At 36.5% G+C, this 12,444-nt stretch overlaps 1 protein-coding gene and 1 long non-coding RNA gene across 3 annotated transcripts in view; one reads left to right on the forward strand and one right to left on the reverse strand.

Annotated features, from left to right (window-relative positions):
* The window catches only part of PCSK5 (proprotein convertase subtilisin/kexin type 5), a 251,454-nt gene that overhangs the window by 73,822 nt on the left and 165,188 nt on the right, over positions 1–12,444 (reverse strand). For both annotated transcript variants that reach the window (XM_040539991.1, XM_040539992.1), the window contains exons 12-13: positions 12,156–12,344; positions 3,092–3,228 (exon numbers count right to left, since the gene is read on the reverse strand). In XM_040539991.1, coding sequence (XP_040395925.1) covers positions 3,092–3,228; positions 12,156–12,344 — 326 coding nt within the window. The remainder of the gene's footprint in view (positions 1–3,091; positions 3,229–12,155; positions 12,345–12,444) is intronic.
* LOC121061326 overlaps positions 1,165–12,444 on the forward strand; it is a 31,985-nt gene continuing 20,705 nt past the window's right edge. Inside the window, exon 1 of the long non-coding RNA XR_005815051.1 lies at positions 1,165–1,567. This is a non-coding gene — a long non-coding RNA (uncharacterized LOC121061326). The remainder of the gene's footprint in view (positions 1,568–12,444) is intronic.

A 12,444-nucleotide genomic window follows, 5' to 3' on the forward strand; every position in this document is an offset into this window, starting at 1 on the left:
AAGGCCAATGGTATCTTGGGGTGCATTTGGAAGAGTGTTGCCAGCAAGTCAAGGGAGGTGGTCCTGCCCCTCTACTCAGTCTTGTGTAGGGGGTGGTCTCTTGGAGTGCTGTGCCCAGTTCTGGGCTCCCCAGAGCCATACTGGACATACTGCAGAGAGTCCAGCAGAGGGCTGCTAAGATGATGTAGGGACTGGAGCATCTGTCATACGAGGAGAGGCTGAGAGAGCTGGGCCTTTTTACCTTGGAGAAGAGAAGTCTGAGAGGGAATCTTCTGTATAAATATCTGAAGGGAATGTGTCAAGAAGATGGGCCCAGACTCTTTTCAGTGGTGCCTGGTGACAAGACAAGAGGCAACGGACACAAACTGAAACACCAGAAGTTCCATCTGAATATGAGGGGGCACTTCTTTACTGTGAGGGTGACAGAACAATGGCACAGGTTGCCCAGAGAGGCTGTGGAGTCTCCTTCTCTGGAGATAGTCAAAACCCGCAACGTGCAATGTGCTCTGAGTGACCCTGCTCGGCAGGGGGCTTGGACCAGATGCTCTCCAGAGGTCCCTTCCCATCTCAAATGTTCTGTGACTCTGTGATTCTGTGTAACCTCGGTATACTTCTGTTCTATGTAGTCTGTATCTACTTTCCCAAATACCCTTTTAATGAGCACCCCTTTTAGTGCACTGGAAACTTTGCTCTGCGTTTTCTTGTTTGATTAATGCCACTTTCCTAAGAACTTTTCACCACTGTAAAGCCATGGTGAGAAATGATCAGTGCAGAGAAAATTAAGTGAATATTGAAGTAGTGACAATGTTGTTATTTCCTTTCAGATCTCTAGAGGATGACAATTGGAATTTCAAAAAGCTGTGCTTATAAGTTAACCTCTTGAGTATACAGTTGATATTTAGATGATACCGGCCACGCTAGAGTTATCACAGACTTTAATAAGAAGTTGTTTGCTGCTCAGCTATTTTGAAAATAACACTGATTATCCTGGTCTCCAGTAGGGACTTATGTGGCTTGTATTACATACCAGGTTTTAAAAAAATTGGGTTATGACTGCTGGTTTAACATCCTGGAAAAATTCAGATTATGCAGACAATTTAGGCAATAAGAGAATTTGATTTGGTGGCCAGATAAACAGAGAGACTTCTTTAAAAAGGAGAGATTACCTATCTGACTATCTGTTTTATTTAACAGAATACAATTCAGCTAATGAAGAGCAGAACCAAAGAACCAAAATTCTCATTCAATTCCATTGATTTCAACTGCAGTTGGGTGAGAATGATCTGTGTTAGAATTTTTAAGGTAGAAAATCAGCACTTCCATTTTGTCATCATATTGAAATGAGAAGGTTTACTTTTGTATAAAGAAAACTGTACAAACCCAGTTAAGTTTGGCCTATGTTCCACTTGGAATAGGAAGGAGACTGGACAACATCATGTTTCCACATTATAATTCCTCTGGTGCCCTGGCTTGCTCTAAGTCGCAGTGGAAATAGTTCTACTGAGTTTCTAAGCTGCAGGAGAGCCTGGACAAGCTGCCCTCCCAGCACGACTAACTCCTCTGAGAGGTATGTTTACCTTGAATAATTGAACTGCACATAGCCTTCAGTTCAGTCTGAGCAATTCAACAAACCAAACTTCAACTAAGAAAGTATATTCCATTTACTTTTCTGGTTGGAGAAAAATTAATGGGCATTTCTTGGACAAAGCAGAATTGTCACAATTAGCATTCTTTTAGAAAAGGCAAATATGTGTATGTATGTGTCCCATTGCACCAGTGTTTCTTATTTTAAAGAGTTTTTAAGCACTTCAGTTCACATTTTAGTCAGTATTTCTTTATTTGTATATACAAAAATATTTTTCATGGCTTCAAGTACTTTAAGTTAACATATATGTCTTAAAATTCAGAAATGATTTTTAGCAAATTAATTAGAAAATCCTGAATGTTTTTTGAGTTTACATAGCTGAGATGTAATGTACCTTGTAGTTCACTGAATTATAAACTAATTATATTGCTGATGTCATTGTAGTCCTCAATATAATACTTCAGAGCAGAATTTGTCACTTCCAATGTAATATCATTACATTCTTACATGCTGCCCAATCAGAGTAAGTGTAAATGTAGATTTAGGGGAAATAAATTCCAATACATTAGTTATATTTATCTCTCTAACATATTTTAATCTATATGACTTGCTTAAGTGATATTTCCCCTTTGATTGTTTTTATTAAAGGGTTTCCACTTACTTTGATGTGAGACTCTAAAGGAAGGACTATGCTCAGTATCACGCATAAACACTGCAATTTTTCTCTGTATATAATGTATCTTTTTCCTAATGGTTTTAAGGTTGAATTTTTCAGTAGGTGCAAATGGAACTATATACTCATCTCTCAAAACCAGCAAACAGAAATAATCATTTACTGACGTGGGTCTCTTTGAAAGATCTTCCCTTAATCTCTATTTCTTTCAAAGTGCTTCTACTGAAATATGTTAATGAAACTGACCAGCGCAGTGGAAATTAAAATCAGAAGAATGCCTGTAGCGTTAAAAAAATCACTACACAATACTGTAACTTCTTTCAAACCTGGTACTTGCAATTTAAAGCAGTTTTTTTTTTTTTTTTTTTTTTTTTCCCCTTGAAAACTGTGACTAGTAGAGTTTTGGTTTTCTTTAAAACACTGATTCTTGTAACATTTCAGCTGATACAGGAGTCGTTCTCTGCTTGAAGAATTCATAGCTGGTATGATCTAGCTCTAAATGTTCAAAGTATCTTTTCATACTTTGAGGCAACATGTCTGAAGGCAAAAAAGAGGGCATTTTACCCTTGAGAAGATGAAATTCTCTATGGAAACCAGAAGAAAGTTCAGAATATAAGAAAAGCTTGTCTTAAGTGGCAAACAACAGCAACACAAAAATGAAGAGTACACTAATAAACTAAGAATAATGCTCTTCACAGTTCTGCTTTCACACTTGTCTTTATATAGTCAGATGTTACAGATGTAAATAAAAGGTGGAAAGCAGTTGAGGCAGTATTAGAAACTGCAAACATTCCTCCAAGTTCACTGAGCTCAGATAAAGACTTGAGTCATACCTGGGGTCTTGAAATTTCTCAGCTGAGATGGGGTGTCACAGATTTCCAAGATCCAGTCACCTGCTGCTTTTTCACTCCAGCAATGAGTAGTCATAAACTCCCAGTTTTTGAATCCTTCCATGGAATGATCAAATAGCCTACAATAAATCATATTATTTTAAGTGAACCATTTTATTTGTGGTGCTAAGCCTCCAAGTCTAAAAATTCTCGAATGATATGCTATTTAGCCCACTCATTTATCTGTGCCTTTACTTAACATTACACATGATGGTTTTCCCACAAATAGCTCAAGTACATTCAAGAGTTTCCCTGCTTTTTCAGTGGAGGAGATTCTGTGAGGAGATAATGTGAAAGAGAATGGAAAGAGAAGTCACTACAAAAAAAGATCACCGATGTGATTTAATAGCATGCATATCTATTGGGAAAAGTGCATATTCATTGCTTTAACAGCAAGATGTAAATATAAACAACTTTTAAGTTGGAAAATTTCTGTAACATTCATTTTTGGCATTGGTTTGGAATACCTAAAAGGGATTTAAAAATAATAAAAACTATTGAGTGACCAAGACAAATTAGCAATTCAATACATGCAACTGCTTGTGAGGAAATTGAATGTAATGGAGACATTGGTCTCAAATCTCAAATGACCAAGCTACTACCCTTTTCAAACACTTGACAGGATGGAGTTTGGGTAAAACTGAGAGTTGATGGTTTCATCTAAAAACACTGCTATATTTTAATTACTTAGGTCTTGGGTTGGAGCTTAGGCCTGGATTACAATACTTTCTAATAAAGGGGCCCAGTTCAGAAGCTGCTATGTGATACCGATCTGGAGAGGGAAGGAGAAGGAGGACTGGGCAGACATTTTATTGCCTAAAACTGGAATTTATTACTAAAACTTTGGAAAGACACAAGAGAATTTACACTTTTATTCAGTGCTCACCGTATGTCTGCTTGGTACCCCAAAGCTATTGATGGGAGCTATAATCAAAGCTGTTGCCTTTATTAAAATGTCACAGCTCACCTTTGAAATAAATATATATGTATGTGCATATATATTTATGCATATGCATTTGTCACTGTTTTACCGTGGCCTTAAAACATATGGAAATTCCACCGGTGAGAGCAATGTTTAAATATTTTTCATTAAAGATGATATCTATCTATTTCTTATTAAAATGATATCTACGGTAGAAAATACCTTTAAAACATTTTTATTTAATTATTTAAAACCTTTTCCATAGGATACAGAAATATCTAGCATTAGACTACAAATATAATAGGATATTTTACACTCACTTGTTTGTTTATTGTTATTTTCTAAGCAATTTTCAAACTTTAGTTGTTCTAGAAGGTTGTGAAGTTCAGCAGGCAAACATCGGGAAAGTAAGATACCTTTGTAGCACTGTATGCATCAAGTTCTTGTAAAAGCATTCGGACAGGATATGAATAAAATACTGTACTTCTAGCTGAAAACTTTGGTCTGTCAAAAGCATGGGGCCATATTTCCACTGCTCACTTCAATAGGACCTCTATGGACTTGTATTCGTGAATCACTTTGTAGGACTCAGCACATACCTGATTTGCACTCTTTCACTTGTGCAAACTTTTTCCATTTGAATAGATACCTACAAAAAGTACTCCTTTTTATTACTGTTGAAAACATTATACTGAAATCTAGATACACCTTTAAAATTACACTCATTTTCACTGATAATCAGTTGAGACTTTCTTCTCATGTAACTCAGTGTATAAATATTTTATATTTATAAATACAATATATATATATATATGTACATATAACATATATACATAGAATATTTATACATATTTTATGCATATATATGTGTGTATGTTCTGCCATCAGAATTGGCCAGTTTCATGTCACTGTTAATTCAGTTGCTTGAATACAGCAAATTTCACAAACACATGGCACACATCATTTACTGAAAGGGTAGAAATTATTATCCAGTTACTACCCAGTGTTTGCATGTGGGTATGTTCAATTTAACTTATTATGTAGGTTATTTCCAATAGTTAGTCAAATTGTCATACAGTGCTTTGCTGATAACTAATTATTAGTTTCTGAACACGGTATCATTGAGTTAAAGCAGCAGTATCCCTCTCTGACATTATAACAAAAATATATACTATTGTGTAACTACTGCACAATTATATTGTAAATTCTGTATTCATTTAACTTCCATTCACATGTATAGAAACACTTTTTACTGTAATTAGTTCAATATTTCCCATAGTATTTTGTGTTTCAAGTTGTCTGTATGCCAACTTTTAGTATTTTAAAATGCTATCAGATTGCATCACTCCTTTAAGTCATTTGGGGAGAAAGAGACAAAAATTCTTTATGACTTCATCTAATGAATAAAAAACACTTCTACCTAAAATATGCTATGGCTGAAACTGTAAGCTTTCATATCTCCATATATGGAAACAGGGAAAAACTAATATTATTTCATAGACAGTGGACTAGATTTTGGAAAGAATACTTCCCTAAACATTTTTGGGAAAGATTTGAATTTTATGAAGGTTTAAGCTTTTAATGTATGAGTTTTGTTTCTAAAAATGAGTATGTAAATGAGTCAAAAGGCTACAGACAGATCAAAAGAATAGATAAAAATGTAGAAAGGTAGTGATTCTGAGGCCATCTGCAAGTTGTGTGAACTCAATGATCCAAGTATTTTTGTGTTGCTCTGCTTATGCACTAAACTCTCAAATAAAAGGTCCTGAATTTCCCTTTCAGTGATGTTAAATGATAAATTGATTTAAATAATTAAAAAAAAAAGTTCAGGTTTATTTTTTCTTATTCAAAAAGAAATACATATGGAATAGCGTCTTTTAAGGAGCCTGGAGCCAGTCCAGATGGGTAATTGATTTTAATTGTTATTTGTCAGATTGATGCCAAGTCAGAATTCATAGTAAGGACACACTTATACATAGCTTCTCATGGACAGTAAATTTTTAGTACATAGTCTGATTAATTGTTATTTATCTGTTCCTGGTTATTGTAGATTAAGATTTTTAGTTAAACAAGACACTTAGAATACTCCAATAATTTTTATGACCATGCTCATATATGTCTGCAATACCCACACTCATGTATGTAACAAACATGCTTTTAAGGACCAAAGTGGGTGACAGCATTTGATTCTTCATAACTTATTTGTTGACATAACCACAACAGAACAGATATGTTGTGCCCAGGTGACCTTTCTCACTAGAGCACATTCAAGTTAGGGTGGGTGTGATTACATGACTGTTTATATCCAGAGAAACTAATTTTGGGCTACTGCATATGGTAAATAGCATTGCATTTAAAGATAATGACTCTTGTCTCTGAGAAATTTTTTGACATACTCATTACACACCATATGTAGGTCTATATGAGAACATATATTTTACAGAGTGCAGAGTAAAATACTTGTTTCCTTAAAATAAATTTAAGAGTCTTGGACTTTTCCACTACCACAAGCTCAGCCTAGAAATTGCATTACCTTTCTGCTTAAGAATATAACTTCAACCAGAAATATTCATTTTTAATTAAATTTAGGCACAATGGGGGACAATTAGCCACTTTTAGGAGATTCCACAATTAGGAACACAAGGCTAGAAAAGAAAAGTGTTTAAGTTACTTAGCAAGGAATCTCTACACTCCCAAATGCAAAGAACGTAGATTTTGTTTTAATTTGTAAAATAGATTCCTTTTGTGTGAGAAAAAGCATTGGAAGATCCATTTGGGTACACCACAATCACCCATCACAAACAATAAAAGATAAACGTATATAAGAGTCTCTTTTTATTATCTAGATCTTCTTCTCATCCCTGGATGTACGGCTGCAGATCACTGACAGCCATGCTATGCATATTCAACTTACCAGAAGGAGAGCCAGGAGACATATACCCTGCTCTGGCTGGTGGCTGGGGTTGCAAACAGTGGAGTAGCTAGCAAAACAAGGCTATTTTCTTCTCTGTAACAGCAGAGAAGCTCCAGAAGGAGCTTTAGTAGGCTCCAGCCTACTAAATTGGCAGCCTGACAGGCAAGCGGTCCTTGCCTACTGGTCTAATTGGCCACAACATTTAAAGTGAGCTTGTATCTTGAAAAATGTACAGAGCGTATTCCTGAGCTGTGCACCTGCAAAGGCTTTGATCAACTATTCTCCTTGAAACAGCTCTTCTCCACATGGTTCAACCACCTGTCCCCTGGGAGATGTAACCCCTGAAGAACTGCAGACAGCCCAAACTGACTTAACCAAAGCATTGAGTCAAGAAGTACTGCCCACCTGCATTTAAGTATTCAGGAAAAAAAAAAAAAAAAAGAAATGGTCAGAGGGCACACAGGCACCTGAGAAGCTTTCTCACCTACATATGTCAGGGATGATCATTTAAAACTTCTGGATATGAGATCTAAAGATTTATTTAAAACATATGCATATGTATTTTTTTCTTAAATTTACACTTTAAGTTTTGTTATTGCAGTTAATTTTATGAAGCAATGGAGTCCTCTGTCGGAGCTGACATGAAGAACGTGTTTGTAAAATAGTATCAGCCATAGGGTACAATGTCTGCCATCTGAGATGCTGGAGAGAACAGCAGCCATCATCTTTAACTATGGAGAGCTTGTCCCCAGGGACTGCACATATCATCATGAAATGCTCTGTCATGACCTAAACACCTGTCATGCTGCTGAGCTCCATACGCTGTACTACTCAGACAGCTGTGTGCCTGATGCTTATAGATGTCTTCTAAAAAGCTGTGTGTGCTTTCCTATTAATACATAAATCTTCAGAAACCTCACTCTAAATAGAGTGAGCAGAAATGCTAATGCAAGAGCATGAGTGAGCTTGGTTCCATATATGGACTTTTCCTATCCTGATGAGTCAGGTAGGTTGAAAGGGATAAATGATTAGGGTAAGGACATCAGTATAGACTGACTCTCCATCACACAATGCAATTTATCCAAGTGAAACTCAGCGCAATAAGTGCTATTATAGTAAGATTGAGGTTGGTCTAGTTTTTGTATAGCTAGGAAAAGATTCTTTTTTTCTCACCATAGTAGCTGGTGCAAATGCGTAAACCCTAGGCATTCGTCCTCTTGTATATTTTACACTGCTTCTCTTCTTCATTTAATACAAAACTCAAAAGCTAAGACATTTAGCTGGATCCTAAATATGTGCTCACCCATTTTTCCTCACTTCCACTTCTACTACAGAAAATTATTTCAAAATTTTTATTATGGGTTCTAATTTTCTGCTATAACTGAACTAGAAACACTGAATTCTACAAGCTAATATATGCCTAATATGCAGAACCCTTTGATTAACTATTTACTACTCTCAGTCATGAAAGAAAGGCATGTGTCATTCTAAATCTCAGGTATATTTGCACTTCATTTTTCTTCCATGTTTATCTTTGAGCATGTTCCAGGATGGATTTTAGACTTACACAGAGGATAGTGTCACTTAGATGTGTTCATGTACTGCTTTGCACATTTAACCCCATTATTTGTTCTTGCAGAGGTGGACAAATCAATGGTAATTTTTCCTCTTTGGTACAAAAAGAAGCTTAACTTTTTTTTTTTTTTTTTTAATAAAATAAAATATTGGTGTTGGGTCTCTAGTGTTCCCAGAGCTCTTTAACCTATATAATGCTAACACTGACAGGGTATAACAAAAGAAGCATTCTAATATTTTTTCAGATGTATTGATGTTGCAATTAAAGGAGCTTGAAGAATGGGTGGTAGAAAGGTAGTAGGATGTCAAATCAAAACTAAACTAAGATAAAAGATGTAGACAACCTGAATGAAGTAAAATATAGTGGGTAAGAGTTGCAAGACAGTTTTCTGAGAACTGCTTCACCCCGTAGACATTGTACAAAGGAGAGGATTATTGTTTGCTCATTCTGGATTTAATAATATCACCAGCATGTCGTTTTCAGTTACTCTAACAGTAAGACTCAGTATGAAGGTTGACCCTTTTCTTCGTATTTGGATACATAAAATGTTGTTTTTGTTATTAGGTTATAATGTGTAAACTTCAGGTATAAGATATAAGATGGGCTGGTCCAGAAATCAAAATGTCCTCCTATAAAGAAAGGTTTCCGCTACTTCTGTTCACCAAGATTTTTTATGGAGTGATCTAGCAAGCAAGATTAGACAAGAATACCTCACTTTTGATCTAAGAGATTTCTGCAGAAAGGGCTATTATTAAAATTTACTGATTATCTAAGGTTTCATTATAGGAAAAAGATGGTCATGAAAATACTTCCCTTTGTTTTTGAACAGAGGTATTATTAATGTCAGTGCCATATAAGCATAGGAAGCTAGTGGCCTGGAAAGTTGCCACCACGTGGCTAAAAAATTTCAGTTACGCAGTTCGAATGGCAGCAGCTGCTTTAAATTTAAAGGGCAGGAATTAAACAAACCGAAACTCCACTGGGAGACAAATGAGCCCCAAGTTTGCTTCTTCTGCCCTTTTTCTATTTAGCTTCTCCTCCATGGCCCCTCGTACTGAGTGTACTAATCTTAGCATGTCTCAAAAACACTGAGAAAACAATGCTGCCAAATCCAATGGCCAATTGTTTTCAGAAAAGGGATACTGTTCCCCTTTGGACTTAACTGTAGCCTCATCCTCACAGCAGCCAGCACTTTCCAAGCCTGTATTTTGCTCTGTTGCAGTACATCCAATGTAATCATGTTTAGTACTTTCCAAACAACAAAGCAGATGTTCCCTGTAATGCAGTTTTTGAAGAATGCACATGAGGCTCAAGCCAGTGACAGTGTAATCCACCAAATGCCTGCGAAGGAATCCACATCGCCTCTGACTAACAAGTTTTCTTACTGAAGTCATTTCAGGGGATGCCAACATTAAGGATAAAATATGCAGAAAAAAGGCCAGATATTGCCTTGAGGGACCTGCTCGTCAATGCACCAGAAACTACTCAATGACTCTTCTCCCAGAATTGGTGCAGAAGAAGTGCACATGTGTAAAATATACCTTTTGCACTTTAAGACATTTTACCAGCAAACTGTTTCAAATTAAACCCAGATGAGTAATGGTAAAGCAATGAGGTTTTTCCTGGGTTCAGTAAAAACAGCTGGTATTGCTGCTATTAATCATGTACGTGTGCATTAAAAGGTCTTGTATGTCTGAGAAAAGCGTCTCAGTCAGGTAGTAGCAATGTACAGCAGCCTCTGGGACCTTGGCCTATAGAATAAAACCCACCAGACTGCTTTCTGCCAATGCATCTCTTCATGCTACCTGTACTTGCCTGTCTTTATTCTGATGTCCTCGTGATAAATACTTTAATAATCAAATGTCTCAAAATTAAATGCATTCTCATGTTAGCAAATAACAACTCTCCCACTTCACCATAAGAAAGGGCTTGTGAAGTCTCTAGGTATTTCAGGCCTAGAGTTTGCAAAACGCCTTTATTCCTTAATATTATTACCCCTGAGCTGTGAGTTTGTTTCATCCATATGTGACTGACAAGTCAGTATACCTCTGAATCTTGCATGGGAAAGGAATTTCTGGTGTGACGGTACAAGTATTTGCTTGTCATTAATAATTCATTTTTGCAAAATGGCAAAACACTAAAAGGTCTTTCAGGTTTCTTTGTTTTCTGGTTAGCCTTCTGATAGTATAGGGTAAGAAACAGCTGAACATCACTGTATTTTAATGAATACCTTTGCATCTTTCTACCACAGGTACAGAAAAATTACTTTCTAAGGTTACAAAGAGACTGAATTAGACTTTGTACCTATTCCACATACCAGTCATCACCAGAGGTGAACTGTGAATACTGGAATGTCTTTATCTCCCACTTGCTGTGAGTCAACTGCAAGACATGAATGTCTAGAGCCAAAAGTTAGCTGTGTTAAGACCACTGGGTTTACACGAGATTGTTTTGTTTGGATACCTAGGTGGAGGAGTTTTAGACTTTCTCATTTTGAAGCACGGAAGAATGGTTGCATGAAAAATGGAATAGAAAACTAAAGAGGAATTTATTCAAAGAGAAAACAAAAGCCTGATTCATAACTGTTTTGAGGGTAGAAGTCTGCCTTGGCACAATTAGCAAAAGGCAAGGTTTTTTGTTCAGGGTAGCAGTGAAATACATAGATATTTATGCTCGTGTTCTATCAGCAAGGCACTGATGGCACTCATAATGAAACACAGGAGTTATTCTTGAGTGCCCCAAAATTCTGGCACAACTTGTTCTTTATTTGATACATTTATGTCTATAGTTTGAAGAATATTTTCATTGAATCTTTCCTTTTAAATTAACCTCATCTCTAATGAAAACGTGGGTTTACATCTCTGTCAGAACCAGATCAATTTGAGCTCCACCTGTCTCAAAAATAGCTCCTTCCTCTCAAGAGGAAAGATAGGTCATTTTACAGCTGAGGGTCAGGAAGACATGCAGTTCTCCAGAGCTTTACAGTCACTGTATTGACAAATTTGGCTGGGATGATATGGATATGAATGTGGGGCAGTCTGGAAAGCTAGCAAACTCCTATTCATTAAAAGTCCTGAAGAGGGTGGAAACTGGCGACACCAGGAGTCATAGCTGTATTCACAAAGCTTAAAGAAAATAGGAGTAGAGAATTACTATTCTATCTGATTTTTATTACTAGTGAACAAAGGATAAGAAAAGAGAGAAATGAAAAATAAGTGCCAAGAGTATGGCAGAAGCACACATCCATTCAGCTTCAGTTTCCTTCCGTAACACTAAGCCTGTTACTATTTTCTTCAGAATTTCCAGCCATTAAATAATTGGTGAGCCACACAAGGGTATGAAAATAGACTAATCTTTGCTTTAAAGATGATGATCTTCAGCAGATTTACAGCTTACACATCTATTAATAAAGACAGAGATTTACGTATTTGAGTTCATTTGCACTTCATTTTCTCCATCTTTCTCTGAAAAAATGATTAGCCTGTATCTGTCAGGAAACCTATGGTAATGGCTTGACTATTCTTTGCTGATGCTGCAGTCTCAGTGCAGGCTCTGCACGCTGACTTGACTGTGAAGTTGCGTTGTCATACTGTACCTGTTGGCCAAGAGCTGTGATCTAGTTCCGGAAGGAGAGGTTAGGTAAATTGCCAAGTCTCCACGTCGAGGGTGAGTAATGGTGATGCGCACAACAACGTGCTCCAAGTAGATCACGTGGTGGTTAGGATTGTCTGAACAGCCAGTGGCTTTGTAAATTGAACGGACAACGCTGTCGGGTCGTATTGTTCTATAATGTAAACATAAAACAACATCAGCATTTCTTGCTTATTCTGTAGAATAAGACAACCCAATCACTTTTGCATAGTAGTGAATGTCTTTAGTTTTAA

The sequence above is a fragment of the Cygnus olor genome, chromosome Z (genome assembly GCF_009769625.2).
Source record: "Cygnus olor isolate bCygOlo1 chromosome Z, bCygOlo1.pri.v2, whole genome shotgun sequence".
Lineage (NCBI taxonomy): Eukaryota > Metazoa > Chordata > Aves > Anseriformes > Anatidae > Cygnus > Cygnus olor.